Source organism: Eleginops maclovinus, chromosome 5, assembly GCF_036324505.1.
Source record: "Eleginops maclovinus isolate JMC-PN-2008 ecotype Puerto Natales chromosome 5, JC_Emac_rtc_rv5, whole genome shotgun sequence".
NCBI classification, from domain to species: Eukaryota; Metazoa; Chordata; class Actinopteri; order Perciformes; family Eleginopidae; genus Eleginops; species Eleginops maclovinus.
Window position 1 is genome coordinate 16,441,288 of NC_086353.1, and position 19,730 is coordinate 16,461,017.

The following is a 19,730-nucleotide window of genomic DNA, read 5'->3' on the forward strand; positions in this document are numbered from 1 at the left end:
CTGGAGGTCCGCCCCATGGATGTATAATAAGAACTGGATACAGCGTCCCAGGCGGGAATTCGTTCATTCCTATGAGAGCCGCTCATTAGCGCATGAAGACAAAATGGCCTGAGATTCTCGAGAGCAAAACGTCACAAATTACCCATCATGCATGGCTGTCGAGTGCATAGAGCATGCGCAGTTGAGTTTCCCCTTAAGCCCCGCCCCCGATCTCCCGCTCTCGGCTTACTAATGGAGAGAGAAAATAAATCTGGATTCAGCATTTAGTGCATTTTACAACTTATAGGACCTTATGTTTTTAATAAGGGCTCCAAAAAGGTTCATACTGGGTAGTTTATTTTGTTTAAAAATTATCCACAGATTTACAGACGTCTCTTTCCCCATTGTAAGTCAATGGGGAACTGTCTTTCTGGGCCGGGTGACGTCACGGACTGATACGGAAGTTGCAGTACCCGGAGTTTGGCCACTACGAATATTTTCTCAGTCCGGAACACTCCCCCCTCCGTACGGGTGCTAAGATGTTCCAGTAACGTTGGCTAGTAACCGCTGGACACGGTAAGCAGAAGAGAAAAGAGAGGACATAAGCACCACGGAGGGTTTCTACATGAGATGAAGACAGCGCCCCTGGATAGTTCAACGTAAGTTTCATAATGTGGGAAACAACAGCAGTGAAATACAGTGTGAACAGATAGAGAGGCGTGATAACTTTTGCTAACTGTGAGGTTTACCAGCTAACATCATGTCAACTGCTACACCACTTTCAGTTCGTCATGATATGTTGGACAACGCTCATCAACTTTTGTTAATACAAAACTGCAATGATGTTGATGATGTCAGCGATGGTGTTGATGTTTGATGGGCTTGTTTCCAGGCTAACGGTTCCTAGCATAACTTTGTAGCTATAGTCGTATCGCAGTAACATACGGTAGACAAAAAAAGTCAAGTTCGCCCCGTTTATTTAGGTGACGTGGTACTAAAGGTTTAGCATGTTTTGATTGTGTGCGCATGATTTAGAGATTCGACTAGAAACTAGTCATTTGGTAAAAATGTCATAAAGAAAAAGGTTAGTGACAGGAAGTCTGGGGTTTTCATAACTGTAGCCGCCAGGTGGGGGATGTCTTAAGAGAAGTCGCTTTCCTCTTTGGTTCTGACTCACGATAACAGATTCAAACTCAATAGTTTGTGTTGCTTGGCAGAATGTCACACAATCTGGAACTGGTTATGCAGGTTGGTGCAGCAATGTTTCTAATTATTCAGCTCCTCGCTGAAGCAACCACCGAGAAGTAGCTTAGGCAAAGAGGAGTGTTTTTGCTTACATTCGGTCTTCTCCTAATTCCGGCTACATGTTATCTAAAGCAGTTATTCGTTTGGGCAAAACGATACGCAATAAAAACAAAATCAGGTGGTTGTCATTAGCTTCTTGAAACTTCACTGGCTTCCCAAAGATGCCTTGGGGCCAAAGCCACTAAAGAAGCCTACTGTGCCTTGAGAATAGACTCATAACTCTGAGCTGTGCCCCGAAGTCATCAGTACTTTTCAACAGTATTGCCATATAATAAATACTTTTAACACCCCAAATTGTCCTATAAGAAACAGCAAGTGTATAGCCTATGTATAATTAGTCTTTACAACCGGATCCCTGTTAAATTGCAGGGTTTGAATTTAGAGTTTGAATGTTTTACTCTTGCCTTAGAGTAGTTATCATTTTTCATCCAAACCACCAGGACTGATATATTCCCATGTATTATTGTATGAAGTCATGACATTAGGATATCAATCCAGCACCATAAAAATGATCTTCTTTTGGTTTATCAATTGAAGGAGGACAAGCTCACTTCCTTGCATTGGAACATTTTCTGTTGGTACATTTTGTTGGTTTTAATGTGTTGATCTGCCCACAATGATGTGTTACACTATCAACAGCATTTTCATTTAATTATCTAATATTATGTGTAGTTTGATGTAACTCCTTTCAGTGAACAGGTGTGGAAAAGAGACATGGGTGTTTCCTCATACTGTTTATATTCAACTGCACATCCTCACCCACAGGAAACCAATCGCACACAGTTTTGCTTCCCTAAAAAGGACAATAGATGGCAGTATGTCGTTGACTAACTTATGGCATTTTCAATTGTATTTGCCTTTTAAAGATCTGTAGTTGTAAGACTGTAAGACAACTATTTTTATGGTGCTTGATTTATATCCTAAAGCAACACTTTTTTAGATGAGTAAAGTAGATGTAACAGTCCTGACTGTTATAAATACTTTGTTTATTAGGAAAATAAATAAGATACGGAATTATTTATCCCCAGAGAAAAATGCAGATATCATATCAACAGCATTAAGAATGAAGCACATGAGAGGTACAGAACAGGGTACAAAAAAGGATGATAAGAAAAAGATATAAGAATAAAACAATAATTATAAAGCATGTCACTAAGTAGCTGGCCCTATATGTTTAGATTTTAAAAGTGAATAAAGTGACATTATGTACCGTTTGAAGTAATAGGTCTAAATGTGTACACGTTTCAATGTTTACATTTAAGAATTAATATGGGAAAGTGAGCCAGTGGTAAGATAAGTACAAGCAAGACATGAATAAATAAAATGTGTTGGTAAAACCTTGGTGGTTGAGCCTGATGACTTTGACCTTTGTACCAGGATGTCAGAACTGTTTCAACACTGAGGCTTGTTTACCCAGTCCACATTTAAATAACGACTGGCTTCTTGGTGTTGACATAAAGAGTGCAATGAAGGAAACAAAACAGCTTTGGATCAAGTGATTGTCATTATGTCTGTGCTGAGGTGAATAATGTTTGGGAAAATATCCACTCCAATGTTAATCAGTGCATCTCGTAGTTATTTTCTGAAAGTTCCCAAGGGCTAGAATCGGTTCAGGTTCACTCCAAACATCTAGGGGTTAACCCAACTTGTGCCTGTCATTTTTAGGGATACATTTTACACAATCTCTATTGGCACTATATTGGCTACATGGCATCTACATTTAGTCAGAAAGGACTATTACTGCACTGAACATATTTTGTAGAGTTTGTAATCATTTTTAATCTGATATTGTTTTAAAAATGTGAGTTTTTTAATTGTCTGAGTTCAACTATTTTGGTCCATGTAGCGCTGGGCCAGATATTTTTTGGGCCCTATCAAAGCTCTAGCTGCAATACATTTATATATATTTTTTAAGATATTTTTGGGGGGCTTTTTGCCTTTAATCGGATAGTACAGTGGAGAGTGACAGGAATGTGGGAGAGAGAGTCGGGGTGGGGTATGGTCGCACCACGGCCAGGGCCTAGCTATATTTTATTTTTGATGAATGCTTATTATTGTCTCTTATAAATTGCTTGCTTTATAAAGTTACTCTTTTGGTAAATTGAGGGAAGCCAAAGATTGTGTGTCCCTGAACTTCCTAAAGAAACATAGAATAGTAGCAGTAGTGAGTCAGTGCACACACCCTCTTGTGCATCAAAGGTGTGGCAGACTGCAGTAGGCTTTAAGGCTTTTTCATTATATGACCTCTGTCGACAGCTGTGTCTGATCAGTGTAGGAAATGTAGTGTCACTAGGGACAAATCTTTAGGGTAAAGGAATGCAGATGGTGCCGTCTGTAAGTAACAATTAGTTATTCTTTGTAGGCTTATCTCTATTGGTCGGTGCCAATGCGCAGGTCTGGACGGACTGATTGTAACGGAGTAGAGGGCTGTTTACACAGCCAATAAAAGTATTATGGTCAAGACTCTTTTATTAACATTGGCATGAAGAATATGTTTAAACCTAGTGCTTTATTAGGCTTATATAACAATCCAAGTGCTCCAACTAAGTTCATGTACTGACGAACAATGTGCGTTCTAAGGGGAATAAGTAGTTCAGAACACACCTAATCCATTCATACAGCGGCTACTCGTTGTGAAACTCAACTGTGGGATGCACCGAACGTGGAGGACAAACAAAACGACAGAGACTCTCTGCTGCTTCTCATGGCACTCACTCTGCAACTCAGCGCAGCTGCGTACAGGAAGGCCCTTTATTAACCACGCCCACCACACAGGTGACAATAATTGAGAGCACCATTCAACACTCTATATGAGGACACACTGTAGAAAGCATACTGGAGCATTACACAAACTGTTGGGGAAAATACTGAGTGCACTCTTTCAAGGACAGAGGTGCACATGATAACAAAGGCCCTTAACAAAAGGACAATAGATACACGTTTCCCATTTAGAAAAATATCCCTTGTCACCGGCTTGAGTTTCAAAACAGAATAGATGTATTTTTATCATCACAAGTAGTCATCACATACAGCATATGGTACAACTTGTTCCCCAAACAGCGTCCTTAACGTGCAAATCATGAATATGCATATCACAGCGTTAAAACAAGTGAATTACAACAATCCCTGTGTGTGACGTCACACAAGGTAGTCCAGCCCCAAAATTTGCATACACCAGCTCCTGGAAACACTAACACTTACCACTCCGTAACGTTGCTCTCCAATGTCCGACCAGCTGGCTGTCCCTCAAATTCATCGGTTTCCTCCTCCGATAACAGCTCAAACATTTAAGTTTGGGTGCCAATAGCCTCCATGGTTCATCTCTCACAGTTTCGAGAACTTCACTTACTTCTGTGGGCTCTGAGGCAGCCATGGATCGCTCCTTGTAAACCAGCCAATCAGAGCAGAGCTCGCCATAATTATTTAAATGAGCCCCCAAATAAGGCAATTCAGCTTGTTTCATTCTAGGACCAAATCATAGGGTTATAAATGGGCCTGTAAAACCGCATCTGGACATTTTTTGGATCAACCAAAGTTATATATGTTCTTTGCAGACATCAGAGAACAATTTAAAATACCAGAGAGATGCTGTCTTTCCAGAAACGTACAAATGTCATAAAATGCTCTATATTGCTGCCATGTTTATTCTTTGCCTACATTGTATTACCTTTTATAACCTGGATGGCAAGGTTTCTCACACAAGGAAAAAGATTCAGATAAGGAATTCCTAACTTCTGGGAACAGTGTATAGTACTGCTACTAAATATTGGTAATTGTGATACGTTTGTGTTATTTTAACAACATTATAGTTGGTCAACATCACTGCATTTTGCTATCATCACAGTTAGAATGTTTGGTCATCGTTCAAAAGCTTTGCAAATATGACATTGCCACACCTATTTTAGACATTACATTATTATTTCCACAGTACTAAGAGTCCAGACTTTCACAAGAGAAAACATTAAAAAAAGATGGTGAATTTTTAAAAATTCATCTGTTGATGTTTTGCACAGTATAACACATTGATGTGGATGAAAATAATTCCTGTTCTTACTCCTATTACAACTGTATTTTAAGAATTTTTAAGCTGATGGTCACACTGGCAAAACATACAAAGGATTTTCTGAATCACTGAAGAGTCTTGCAGGCTGCCACATTCTTCTCCCATTCAGCCAATCACATGCTTTACCAGTACAACAGCCAGAACGCCACCTCCCCCAGCTATATGGCTGTGTCATCCAAGCACTCTCTTCTCTTTCCTGTCTTCCTCTCCTGCTTGCTGGCTCACACATACCCTCCATTGTTTTTCTTGTGGGTCTAAGCTGAAGGGAGAAATACAAAAATAGAGGGATTTGAATAACAGCCAGAGGTGTTACGAGCTGAGAATACTCAGAGGCATATGATGGAAAAGCAAGACATTTTTCTGCACAATAACCCACATGTAAGTTCTCGCTCTCTCATATTTTCTCTCTTAATCTTCTCACTCTTCCTTCGTGTCTCATTGTACATCCTTACCTGTATTTTATCTATTTCTGTGAGTAATGTTTGTCTGTCTGCCTCCGTTGCTGTGCCATTTTTGCCTTTGCTCTCTGCATGCGTCCCTGCCCCCATACCCTAATACTGGCTGCTGATGCTGTCTTGTGATGCAGAAGTCACTGGTGTGCCAAATACGACACAGAGATATATCATAGTATTTTAGGCTTTTTGACAGTCGAAGAACAGGAAGTAAAGGGTTTTTGTTCACGTCACACTGAAACAAACTGTTTTTCCGTTATCAATCATTCAATTGTATTAAAAGGTGTGGTACCCTTACAGTGCTGATGATTGCAGGATCTTAACTTTTGAACCTAATATGGCTAATCTCTGAAGGTTCATGTCTGCTTATTACTGGCATTATTAGCAGAGCTATACAATGATACTTGACAACATAAAATTAGCATTCAACCAAGTCTATCAACAACATTCTTGAGCTTGCAGAAGTAAAACTAAGGCTTAGTGTGTTCTTTAAGGCATTATTGGAGGAAAACATCAGCCCTGAATATCTTTTCTAATTACTGACTGGAAGAAGAAAAGTCTAGCTAAATGATATCTATAGTCAGTTGTGGTCGGGCTGGTAGCTGAGTTAAGTTGAACAATGAGATTTTATGCAAACAAACGTACTCTGGTAAATGCTCCTCAAGGACACTGTTTTGTAAAAAAGGTATAGAGGGATCCACAAAAAAAACAAGTTAATATAATATAGAAATTGTCCAGTTTTGAAAAGACAGTTATATGACAGCTCACCTGCAAATAACCAAACCCATACTGGGCTGTGGTGTAATCAGCTGCAAACAAATGCACAAAAGGAGAGGTCCACAGCAGCTACTGTTAGTTTTAAGTCATTTCATATCGCTAAAATTATGTTTTTAAGTTTCTGAGCAGCATGCCACTTGATGTCTGCTTGTGCTGTGCTGCTGATTGCTTGCTAGCTGTGCTGGGTACATTCTGCGTATGTTCACTGTAGGTGTTAACTACCTAAGTGTGTTTCAAAGAAAGTTCCACAGCTCTTTGACCTGTTTAATGTGCTTCAGCTGACTTCGAAATAAGCAGTTGGGATCTGTAAAATGAAGTTAGCAGTGTAATTTTTAAACCTGAGGGATGTTTGTTTGGTGGCTCCTTTAGCTAACGCAGAGGTAACACAAGAAATACTTTATGTTGAAACATGTACAAGGTGAACGAGGCCTTAGCCAAAGAGCAAGGTTGTGTTTCACTTGCTGTGTGGCTGTCAGTCTACATCTACAGAAAACAATTTATGCTGTGCACAGGTGGAGGGTGCATCTCAAACTTTTGGACACTCGTTATTTTTCACAGGATTGGATTACTAAAGGGGATCAAACTTCCAATCTTCTTGATTACACTTTATTTGCAAGCTCTGTTGACAGAATGAAATAGTTAAAACTTCTACTTGTTGTACAGTTGTCACTGCTGTTCAATCATTCAGGCAGCCTCAAAAGGAAGTAATGCATTAAATGAAGTAATAAACTATTATGCACTAATTCACAGAAAGAAAATGTCAGTAAAGAAATCTGTTTTCAGTACTAGGAAAGAAATGCTCACACTGCGTCACGTTTCTAACAATAGAACAATTCAGTGACAGGCGCACCTGTGGTACCTGCCCTGTAATCCTTGTGGTTACAGAAACACAGTGATGCGCTATTGTATAGATAGATAGAAGTTTACGGTCAAGTTGCCTGTCTTCTCCTCCGTTTTTTCCATTACGTCTCTTGTTTCTCAAACAGGCTCCACAACTAATCTCAGTGGCATTATCAATGTGGAACAACCTGTTTTAAGATGATCTACCGTATTTTCCGCACTATAGGGCGCACTGGATTATAAGGCACACTGTCAATGAATGGTCTATTTTCGAAATGTTTTCATATATAAGGCGCACCGGACTATAAGGCGCATTAAGCGAAATGTTGTTACCTCCAGCGTTGTTATGCTCTATACCGTAGTGAAGAGCAGCTGGGTATGTGACACTCTCTGAGGAAAGAGGAGGGGGAAACAGCGGAGCTGGAGTAATCCTTTTTCTATTGTCTTCGAACACCCGACAACGCAGCCAACCTGGCAACAACTTCACTTTCCCAAAACTACTTCTTCCGCACACACACGCCCACCCCGAATGTCGCTCTCCTACACACTCCTTTTCTACATGCCGTAAAACGGATACATATAATATAATTATTAATTATATAACAGAAACAAAACAGTCAGATAAGTCAGTAATAAGTTCAGTTAAAACACGTAAAATACAACACAATACTCTCACTTTTTCAGTTCCTTCCTCGTCCACAAATCCCTCAAATTCTTCATCTTCAGTGTCCGAGTTGAACAGTTGGGAAATTACGGCATCCAGCATGCCCGGATCCCTTTCGTCATTATCCGAGTCAGTGTCGTTGCTGCTACCTGGCAGTTCAGTGACGATTCCGGCCTTCGTGAAAGCTCGGACCACAGTTGAGACTGATACATTAGCCCAGGCATCCACGATCCATTGGCAGATAGTGGCGTAAATCGCCCGGCGCTGTCTCCTTGTCTTGGTGAATGTGTGTTCGCCTTCTGTCATCCACTGCTCCCACGCAGCTCGCAGTTTAACTTTGAACGCCCTGTTTACACCAATATCTAGCGGCTGGAGTACTTTAGTTAATCCACCCGGAATGATGGCAAACTCCGAATTAGTTTGCTTCACTTGTTTTTTGACAGCATCGGTGAGATGGGCGCGCATGGAGTCGCAGATCAATAGGGAAGGAGATTTTTGGAAAAAGCCATCTGGTCTCTTGACGTAAATTTCTCTCAGCCACTCCCTCATCTTTTCCTCGTCCATCCAGCCCTTCGGGTTAACTTTGATAATGACGCCGGCTGGGAAATTTCGTACGTATAGACACCGTTCTGGTCCCTGTTTTCTCCACAGTGCGGTTCACGGGGATATCAAAGGTGAGGGGAACCTCGTCCATGTTAGTGATGTGCTCTGGCCGGATCTTCTTTTCAGTGATCTTCTTTTCGCAGTATGCGCGGAAAGCGGCCAGCTTTTCTTCGTAATCTTTTGGCAGTTGCTGCGAGACGGTAGTTCGTGTGTGGATGGAGAGATGACGTCTTTTCATAAAATGAAAGCACCAAGAAGGACCGCCTCGAAAGTCATTGGTATTCATGTCCCGTGCTAACGCTGTTGCCTTCATTCGAATAGAGACTGTAGAGACGCTTCTACCTGCTGCTCTCTGTTCAATAATCCACTGTTCAATGTTGTCCTCTAACTGCGGCCATCTCGCGTTGTTTCATCGGAAACTCTGTGTGGTCTTCTTTACTTGGCGCAGGTCATCTTCTTGCTTCCTCCACTTCCGTATCATTGATTCATTAATGTTGAATTCTCTCCCAGCTGCTCTATTCCCATGTTCTACTGCGTGACTGATAGCCTTGAGTTTGAAGTCCGCGTCGTAAGCGTGTCTCTTGACCGGTGCCATTTGGTGCAACTCCGCGACGCTCCTGACTACGGTAGCCGTAATGCTGCAAGCGGTGCGGCTTTGTAGTTTACCAAAGTCGTACTAAAACATTTTGACAGAGCGCCGTGAGCGCTGTGTACCACACAAAATCACTTCAAGGTCAGTAAGCACAACCAGAATTACCGTAATCCATATATAAGGCGCACTGGATTATAAGACGCACTGTTGTTTTTTGAGAAAATGTAAGGCTTTTAAGTGCGCCTTATAGTCCGGAAAATACGGTACATTGTTCTGCCACAGGCAGTTATACAAGTTTTTCTCTTTGCTGTATTGCTCCAGGCAGGAGCTTTTAACTTGGGTAATACTGGATTACTGTGGTGTGATTTTTGAGGTTATTACAGAGTGCAAAACTTTGTCATGTTGTGTATGGGAGCATTCCTTAACAGCTGCACTCACATGACATAGGAAGGGTCCTTTAAACAACGAGGCGTTTTTTATTTACAGAGTTCAGATGTTCTTTGCTCTACTTTGATAAAGGTCTCCATCATTTGAAACATAATACCCCCTGTTATTATTTCTTTACGAGTGCCCTAATTTCTAAATGTCTGACTTGTGATGGCTTTCCTAACTGCATCTGAAGAGATCGACAAAATTGAGAGCATCAGGGATTTGAAATAAGTGAAGGATCAAGCCATTGAAAACACGGTGGGATTTAACATTTGTGCCACAGCGGGAACCCTGTTTGTTATTTTTTTTTATTCTTTATTTGCTTGTTCTGATGTCAATAACCCCTCCATTCCTATTCCCAGAAGTCCAAAGGACTAAAAAGCAGCTCTGCCAGTGGTTAAATCTAACCTCCGAGTTTTTAAATTCCAAGCACTCAATCCGCTTTGGAATTTGAGGTCCCTGCTGTTCTACATATTGGCTTGAATACATTCAGTAACTCTGTATATTTCCTGTGAGATGAAAATGCTTTTGTTTAAATTCAAGATGTAGACTTTAAATGCTTAATGGAGTAATTGGGGCGAAGCCTGCGAGCTAGTTCAGGCATTCAACTCGAGTACCAATGATTCCTTTCGCTCATAACGCCCCTCGTCACTCTTGCAACCAACCAAACATAGTCTCCTAAATCTGGCGCTGTATTTAAGCTGCCTCGCTAATGCTGCTGCCACCACTGCTGTTTCCACGCCGCTAATGCGCTCCCCTCGCTGCTGCGTTCACGTTGGCGATGCTCGCCTGCCCCACCACCACCCCAGCTTCCACCTGTGGGCTCGGGGGTTAGTTATCTAATTATCACTCAATGTTCTACGTTAATGTAGAGTGATGACCGTAGACACCAAACTCAAACTATACACTGCTTCAATTAAACATTAATGAAACACGCGCGTTGTCTGACTGAACTGTCATAATGGTTTTACGGCATCAGATGGCAGCAAGTACATTCAAATAAGGAGTCCCTCTCAAGTTAAAGTTTAACATAGCAACATGAGCTCTAGAGGTCATGCACGAGACATAGATCTGCCATTTGTCATACTGTTGATGGCTAAAGAACAGATAAGAAACAACAATATGGTTTTGACATGTCACAGTAAGACAAGTGTAAATTGAAAATAAATCCAACCAGCGTATTTATTCAGTAAAAACTGCTTTAAAAATCCCTGCTTTCCTTCCATTTGTGTGTCATATGGGTTACATTATCAGCTCAAATCAAGATTATTTTCACTGTATAATTCTTTATTTACGAAGTTCAGATGTTCTGCTATCCTTTTGATAAAAGTCTCTAACATTTAAAACATAATACCCCCTGTTATTCTTTCTTTATGAGTGCCGTAATTTCTAAATGTCTGACTTGCGATGGCTTTCCTAACTGCATTAGAGTTAGAGATCGACAAGATTGAGAGCATTAGGGTTTTGTGGTAAGCGAAGGAACAAGCCATAGAGAATAGTGGGATTTAACAGTGGGATCCCCGTTCTATTTCTTAAAATCTTTATTTGCCCTGTTTGCTGGGTGTGGTAGATGTCATAAATCCTGTCACCATGTTAGCAGATGGGACATGGGCCAAACTAGGAAGTCTAAAGGGCACGTCAATGAACCTTGGAAGAAAATGGTTTTATTGTTCTAGGTGGCATATTTGGCATTATGAAAAGGCTGTGATAGATTTATACAAATATAGTTTAGAAGTGTGAGTGTGTGACCTTCACCTTGACACTCAAAGCACTTTCCCACAGCATGTTTCCCATCTCTGGAAAAAATGTGTCAGCATGTGTTACGTGCGGAAAATGTGAAACATTTTTACTGTAGTTTTGTTGTGTTTCCATGCTACAGCATCTGAATATTCAGAAGGCCCAAGTGAGTATAACCTGTGGGTGGGTTACGTGTTGAGAATGACGGATGTTATTTTGCTTTACAAACTCATTACTAGATATGACTCCCCCTTTTGTCTTTGTTTTGTAGGAGAGATACAATCTGAGAATGCAAAGGTGCAGAGAAAAGATGGAGAGGAAACACACAACAGAAGTGAATCAGGTATGGCTTTGTGTCTTTGGCCCAATGTGAAAATGAGAGTTTATTTAGAACATTGTCCATCACTATGGATGAGAGTAACACCTATGTCACTTCGTGGCGAAATTATGGCCCGCCCACTTTGGGGGGTAAACCTTCGCTGTCATTTGAATGGTGGTAAATACACATTCTGAAGTTTTCGGCAATCACATAAAAAAATTAAGACACCGCTCTTTTTTTTTTATCTACAAGGACCCCAAACATGATGGTCAGACAGGTCAAATATTTAAAAAGGTCACTGGAGATCGATGATCTGGGTCCATTTAAAGTTAAATTTTCATCAATAGGGAACTACTACTAGAGTAACACAAACAACACTTCCAGGTAAAATTACGGCCATCATTCAAAGACGGCTAATGTTTTCCCTCCAAAATGGGCGGGGCCAGAATTTCGCCAGAAAATGACATAGACATTATACAATAACATACTTGTTGTTTTGTAGTCATTTGTATTTGAATGATTAAACATTACTAATAGAGGGAGGGCTTTGTTTCTATATCTAGTGCATGTTAAACAAATGCTGTTTGTTTATGTGCGTGTTGTGTAGTGTAAGAGGAAAGTGAGGGTGTGTGTAGCAACATGCAACAGAGCGGACTACTCCAAGCTGGCCCCCATCATGTTTGGGATCAAAAACAACCCTGAGGAATTTGAACTGGAGGTCGTAGTGCTGGGCTCTCATCTCATCGATGATTACGGGTATGAAACTGCCACAGTGGCTTCCTTCTAAATATGTTTACTGCTGTAGTCCGGTAGCAGGAAAAGGGAGTATATGAATTTAATGGAATGCAGAAGCTAACACAACAGTCCATAATCACCCACATGTCATGTCATTTACTCAGGTTTTTCTTAAACTTGCCTTTACCTACCTTCCCTCTGCAGAAACACTTTCCGTATGATCGAGCAGGACGACTTTGACATCGGCTCCAAGCTCCACACCATTGTGAGAGGAGAGGATGAGGCAGCCATGGTGGAGAGTGTTGGGCTGGCACTTGTGAAACTCCCCGATGTGCTCCAAAGGCTGAGCCCTGACATCCTGGTCGTCCATGGTGACCGGTTTGACGCGCTAGCCCTTGCAACGGCTGCGGCCCTGATGAACATTAGGATACTTCACCTGGAGGGAGGAGAGGTGAGGAGGCAGGGCACGAGAGAATAAAAGAGAAGTTTCACTTTGAAGAATCCAGTCATGTATATTATTTTTTGTTGCACTACAGTCTGTCAGGATTTGGGAAAGGACCCAGGTGCAGAAGCAATAGAGGAGGCAGGGGTTCAAACGTAACAAAACGTAACTTTTATTTATAAAAAAGGCTGTTAACAAAAATGCAGACGAAAGGTAAAACGAAGGAAAAATATCAAATTAAAACACGGACAAACCAGTAGAAGAGGGAGGGCTGAAAAAGGGAGATTCAAAAGGGTTCAGGGAATAGGCAAACGACGACTACGCGACAAAGAGCACCAAGGAAAGCCCAGACTAAATACAGAGGAGGGTAATCACAAGACAAGAAACAGCTGGGAAGGGGGAGGAGAAACAAAGGGGCAACAGGTGAGCATGATCAGACAGGAGGGAAACTAAAGACAGGAAGTAAAGTAGACAAGACAGGAAGTTAACAAGACAAGATACATTTCAAAGTAAAACAGTAAACTAAAAATACAGAAACTGAGACCCTGACACAGTCTTTTTATAATGCAATAATACTTTTTGTTACCTATCTAAAAGTAAAGAATAGAACCATAGATTAATAGAACTAATTAAATGAATGAGAAATCGTCTTTCTGCTTCGTTTACAATTTTTTTATCCCATGTTTCTAAGACTTTTGTGTAAAGCTGTAGGTAATGTTACCAAATGACAAACTACATTTCTGTCTTCCTTTTTTGTCTAGGTGAGTGGTACAATTGACGACTCAATCCGTCATGCCATCAGTAAACTGGCCCATTACCACGCCTGCTGCACACGCCGGGCCGAGCAGCACCTCATTGCCATGTGTGAGGACCACTCTCGCATCCTGCTGGCTGGCTGCCCTTCCTACGATAAGCTGCTGTCAAATAATCACAGAGACGACTACATGGATATCATCAGGAGCTGGCTTGGTACGTGGGGATAAAGTCATGGGAAGGAAATATAATAGTTGACATGTAGAGTGTGTTTGAATGTCATTTGTGGGGTGTTAATTCATTTTGCAGGTGACAAGGTGCAGGATTCAGGCTACATTGTGGCTTTGCAGCACCCGGTTACCACTGACATCCACAGCTCCATTAAGATCTACGGGCTGATGCTGGACGCCCTTATTTCCTTCAACAAAAAGACCCTCATCCTCTTCCCTAACATTGATGCCGGTTAGTTCCTCTCACTGGTTCTTTCATGTTTTCTTCTATTTGTGACTGTATTCTGAAATGTAAAACTATGATTCAAGCCTTCTTGGATTGGAGATTGTTTCCCTTTTTAAAATGTTATTAAATAAATGAACCGCACCTTTCTGGGTAAACAGGAAGTAAGGAGATGGTGCGTGTGATGCGAAAGAAAGGCATTGAGCAGCACCCTAACTTCAAGGCCGTGAAGCACATTCCCTTCGACCATTTCATCCAGCTGGTGAGCCACGCCGGGTGCATGATCGGGAACAGCAGCGGCGGGGTACGAGAGGCAGGGGCCTTCGGCACGCCGGTCATTAACCTAGGATCAAGGCAAACTGGCAGAGAAACGGGTATGCATAACAGAAAACAAGATCAAAGTTACCTGCTGAAGCTGCCATGACTATGGTCCTGATTTGCTCCCTGACAGGAAGGTCAAGAGATGGATTAAATCCCTAGTGAAGCACTGAATAATTTGGTATACACTTGGATAAGATCCATTTTGAAGCCCTGCGAAATGTGTTGATATAGACATTTTTTCATCTGCCACAAGTTATTGTTGTTATCAGTGACACAAATAAAAGCATTGCTGGATCTGCCTCAGGTCTTAACAACTATGGTGATTTCATTCTCCCATAGGTGAGAATGTTCTTCATGTCAGAGATGCCGACACTCAAGACAAGATCTACCATGCTCTGGAGCTGCAGTTTGGAAAGAGATACCCCTGGTATGACCTCTGTCTGTCTGTCTGTCTGTCTGTCTGTCTGTCTGTCTGTCTGTCTGTCTGTCTCTCTCTCTCTCTCTCTCTCTCTCTCTCTCTCACTCTCTCTCACTCTCACTGGGTCTTTGTCTCCTTTTTAACATTTTGCTGGATATTGACTACATCAAAACAAAATGTAAAGTTGGAGTTACAACTATTTTTCATCCCTCTCCTGTCAACATTTTGTAATGTATATTTAGTTTAATTTCTCAGCCCCCTAGCAACGTTCTAAAAATCACTTATTCCATTGTCCCGTTCAGTCTTCCCAAACAAGATGCCAGCTGAAATAGCTAACGGTCCACCTGTTGTGTTGTAATGGTACTATTTTATAATGTACAGGGCGTAGGGATATGTACTGTATGTGACGTCAGTCCCGTTTGGGGTAATGCCTGGAAGTAGTTTATGCTTCGCTGTGTATTAGACATGAACGTGTCCAGTACAGTCTCCGGTGTTATGTCTGAAGAATATCTTTATTAAACAGTTAAAGACAGTAGCTGTCTCCTAATCTTTTCTATGTAACACTACACCTGTCTTAGGGATGTTCCTAATTAGCCCACATTCTCTTACCAACACACAGGGTCAATTTGGGTCATATAAGAGTAAACTGTGCAACGTATGCCATGCTGACAGAGAAAGTGTCTACTTCAACATTAATTACTGGGGTGGGATCACCTAATACACCAACCCATGGAGATTTGAGAAAGAATGAGGCTGTGACAAACTCGCTGTGTTTACACTTTTCCGGTCATAAAATGTGACTCTTCTTTTACTGCAATTTCTGCTATAAGTAGAAAGATATGAACACCGGTGCATTTCTGTTTCCCTTCAGCTCCAAGATTTATGGTGATGGCAATGCAGTTCCTCGTATTCTCAAGTTTTTACGGACCATTGACTTAGATGAGCCCCTCCAAAAGACTTTCTGTTTCCCTTCGGTGAAAGAATGCATTTCCCAGGACATCGATCACATCCTGGAGACCCAGAGCGCTTTGGCTGTAGACCTGGGTGGGACCAACCTCAGGGTGGCCATCATCGGGATGAGGGTAAGCTGCAAGCAAACCTTTTCTCAATTTTTAGGAGCTTAAATTATTTATCACCATGGTGCGTGTCGCTGCTCTGAGATATGTTTCTCTCTGGCCTTATGGATGTCATGTGAAGAAAATGTTTTGAAACCATAAAAAGTAGAAGATGTTGCTATCATTTTTTGTCTGCTAGAAAACTTATAATAATATAATAAATCACAATTATTTCCCTCCCCCTATCTGTACAGGGTAAGATAGTAGAGAAGTACACTCAGCCCAATCCAAAAAGCTTCGAAGCCAGGATGCAGCTCATTTTAAAGATGTGTGCAGATGCCATGCGGGATGCCGTCAGCCTCAACTGTAGAATTCTCGGTGTTGGTACGGAAAAAACGCTCCCTCACTTTCCTAAATGAAAATCTGCTTTGATGCTGACAAACATATTCTAAAACTGTCAATTTGCTTATAACCTCTCTACATTTTAGGAGTGTCCACTGGTGGGCGTGTAAACCCACAAGAAGGCTTGGTGCTGCACTCCACAAACCTGATCCAGGAATGGTCTGCAGTTGACTTGAGAACACCCATATCCGATGCGCTGCACCTACCTGTGTGGGTAGATAATGACGGCAACTGTGCTGCGTTGGCTGAGAAGAAATTTGGTTATGGGAAGAATGTGGAGAATTTTGTCACTGTCATCACAGGAACAGGTCAGTCAGGTTTTTTTTATTTGTTCAAACGCTTTTTGATTCATAATAGATTAGACAGGGTAGGTTTGAATAACCATGTTCCAGAAATGTTGTAGAAATGGGAAAGTAGTAATGCAACTTGCTTCTGTGGTGGAAACTTCTGAAGCAATGGAGAGAAAACAGAGAGACACTGGAGAGCAGGAACTTGATGGCAAACACTGTTGGATTTATTCGGAGTTGCAGCCGGAGAATTGACAAGACATTTACTGTAGACACGAGTTGCCACAGCGGTTGCCAAACCAATTCTGAAGGTCTCGACAATAGGAAGAGGTTTTAACTAGTTCCAAATGGATAAACAACATGCTTCAAACGCCAGACTAAACAAGCTCAGACAATACGTTTAACTTAAACTGTCATCTAGGTCACAGATAAGGTGTTTACCGGAGCATAGTGGGCCAGATAAACTGGAGCTAGCTGTCCCTAAACAATAAGGCCAATCTTAGGTCAGCATGAGCTTGTACCCACTGTGGGAACAACAAGGCTTCGGAAGTCCAGGCTGCCCCTCCTTAATGAAGATAACAGCACCTGCAAGGCCGTAGAGCCAGGTCGAAGGAGGACAGACAGAAGAGATGCAAATGAACTAAAGATTTACAAGCCTACACAAAATATTCCCTAACAGCTACTAAATGTGGTTTGATGTGATCAAGGATCAAAACTGCGCCTGTATCATGAAGCAAATTGAGATCATAAAAGGCGTATTTGAAAATACTGATGAGCACTGCTTTTGACTACCAAGGGAGTAAAGATCTTGTCTGTGTGTGTAGGTATTGGCGGAGGCATCATCCATAACAACGAGCTGATTCATGGCTCTACCTTCTGCGCTGCAGAGCTAGGCCACATCATGGTTTCATTAGAAGGACCAGAGTGTTCCTGTGGCAGCAGAGGATGCATAGAGGCCTACGCGTCGGGCAATGCTCTGCAGAGAGAGGCCAAAAGGCTACAAGATGGTGAGTGTTTGTTTTTGTGCGTATATAGCTTTAAGAAATGTGCTGGGAATCAATAACACCCAATAGAGTAGTAAATATTTGTTTCTTAGGGAATCTAAATCATTTTTTTCCAAAGTAAATGTAAAACTAGAAATAACCTCAATTGTGCAGAGCCATGATGCTGAAATGTAGGATCTGAATTGTTTGTTTTTTTAATTAAATGTCATTAGTTTACATGCACACATTTGACCTATGTTTCTGTTGTGTCTCTCAGAGGACCTGCTGAAGGTGGAGGGGCTGAATATAAAACAGGCGGAGACGATCACTGCTGCCCACCTCATCAGTGCAGCCAGACTAGGGAACAACCAAGCCGACACTGTTCTGAACAAAGGTCAGAGCACAAACCAGCAATATACAGGAATTTCAAATGCTTTGTTTGATAGTTGAACAAACTTAAATCACTTACCTCCACCCCTTCATTGTCCATCAGAATTTATATATCACAGTTCATGAAAGCTGCTATTACAAATTTCTATCTGTCTTCCTCCCTTCTCCAGCCTCCACAGCTTTGGGCGTGGGCATCGTAAACATCCTCCACATAGTGAACCCCACGCTGGTGATACTGTCTGGAGTTTTGGCCTCTTACTACCAAGCCCCGGTGCAGCGCATCATTTCCGAGAGAGCGCTCAAATCTGCCCAGGACATCAAGGTCCTCACATCAGTGCTGGAAGAACCTGCTTTACTTGGAGCAGCCAGCATGGTGTTAGACTATACGACCAGGAGATTACATTGAAGGATATGGTCCCGATTTACGACGGACTGCAACCAACAGGAGGACTGAAAGTATCAAATGTACTGCCCAGATAGATGCCTTGATGAAGTTTTGCTTGCGATGTTCACAAAAATGAAAATCCTCGAGCCTGGGAAAATGATGACTGCACAATCAGACTATATGATGGCCATCATTGCACGGGCCAGGAATTCATTTTTTTATCTACATAGTCAAGGTTAAATGAACACCATAGGCTTTTATTTAAGCAAGTATTTAGTAACAGCAAAGCCATCTTCAAGCCAAAATTACCCATACTGGGTAAGACCCATACTGTGATGTTGGTAGGAAAAGTCTGTCATTATGGGAAGCGTATATCAGATGTGACCAAAATATTGCTAAAACATTCTCCTGCAGCTTCCTTTCAGTTCTCCTAGATTGCTTGCCTTCTCACGTTTTTTATAAATCTGTTGGAGTTTTCATTTGAAATGTGTTGGGTATTTAAGAGAAGGGTCACAGTCAAGTTGATATGTTACATTTCCATGATTTATTCAATATTATTATGAGTTTGGGGGAATTATTCGTTATTTAAAGATGGTGGTTGTGGTATTTGATGAGATTGAAGGCTTACAGGTTAAGAAATGCTTAATGAAAAATCTGTTGGAATACAATAATAAACCGTAAGGTAACAACTGCTATAAAAGCTGCTACAGTATAAGGGGGCCTGAGGGTGAATCTTTTTCCTGAATCAGGTGAAATTGTATATACTTTTCATAATCACTGATCTTATGAAAATGTTCACTGATTTAGAATTTTTTTCATGTCTTTAGAAGATATATTTTATTGCAAACATGTTTGCGTTTCTATGTAATAACATATTGTGCTTTACTGATTTTAAATTTATTTGTAATACTGTTTGGGTTAATGCCCAAACAACCTTCTTGTTGAAGATAACCACAATAAATAAACTTTATTTAACTGAGGAAAGCAAGGGGAGACATTGTTGTTTTATTCAAATCCAGTTTACACTTATTTTAAAAGTCCAGTGCACAATATGGGTCACCCTCTTTGGGTGTTTTATGTATCTTATTAGTTTGACGTCTCTTGAAATCTCTTGTCCTTCAGCATTCACAGCCTTGACATAAGATACATTTAAACATGTTTTGTGATTATTAAAGAATATATATTTTTAGAAAAAGTATCATTTCAAATAATTAGATTAATTTAAGATGTGTGCTGTAAGAGCAATGAATTTCTGGAGTGCCAGTAGAATATGGAATGCTCAAACCAAACCTTGTTTTTTGAAGTTACTTAAACATTTCTCAGTGTTCTTCTATCAAATGAGTCTC

At 41.1% G+C, this 19,730-nt stretch overlaps 1 protein-coding gene across 3 annotated transcripts; it reads left to right on the forward strand.

Moving 5' to 3' along the window:
• The first annotated feature begins 413 nt into the window (after positions 1 to 413).
• Positions 414 to 19,368, forward strand: gne (glucosamine (UDP-N-acetyl)-2-epimerase/N-acetylmannosamine kinase). 3 transcript variants are annotated; one of them, XM_063883893.1, is made up of 14 exons: positions 414 to 638; positions 11,713 to 11,784; positions 12,368 to 12,516; positions 12,700 to 12,946; positions 13,699 to 13,906; positions 14,000 to 14,152; positions 14,305 to 14,517; positions 14,804 to 14,891; positions 15,754 to 15,964; positions 16,192 to 16,321; positions 16,426 to 16,647; positions 17,451 to 17,633; positions 17,887 to 18,003; positions 18,170 to 19,368. In XM_063883893.1, exons 2-14 carry the CDS (start codon positions 11,731 to 11,733, stop codon positions 18,403 to 18,405), a joined length of 2,211 nt encoding a protein of 736 aa, XP_063739963.1. In that variant the 5' UTR covers positions 414 to 638; positions 11,713 to 11,730; the 3' UTR covers positions 18,406 to 19,368. The 3 variants fall into 3 exon arrangements, with proteins under 3 accessions (XP_063739963.1, XP_063739962.1, XP_063739961.1); XM_063883892.1 differs by lacking the exon at positions 414 to 638 and adding an exon at positions 5,481 to 5,725; XM_063883891.1 differs by lacking the exon at positions 414 to 638 and adding an exon at positions 11,560 to 11,607.
• The last annotated feature ends 362 nt before the right edge of the window (positions 19,369 to 19,730 follow it).

Excerpts from the sequence above, each read along its gene's own strand:
- gne (XM_063883892.1), top strand. The coding sequence starts at position 5,684 with ATGATGGAAAAGCAAGACATTTTTCTGCACAATAACCCACAT. Across the intron at positions 14,892-15,753 it reads TTTGGAAAGAGATACCCCTG|CTCCAAGATTTATGGTGATG; the intron begins GTATGACCTCTG and ends GTTTCCCTTCAG. Across the intron at positions 16,648-17,450 it reads CACTGTCATCACAGGAACAG|GTATTGGCGGAGGCATCATC; the intron begins GTCAGTCAGGTT and ends CTGTGTGTGTAG.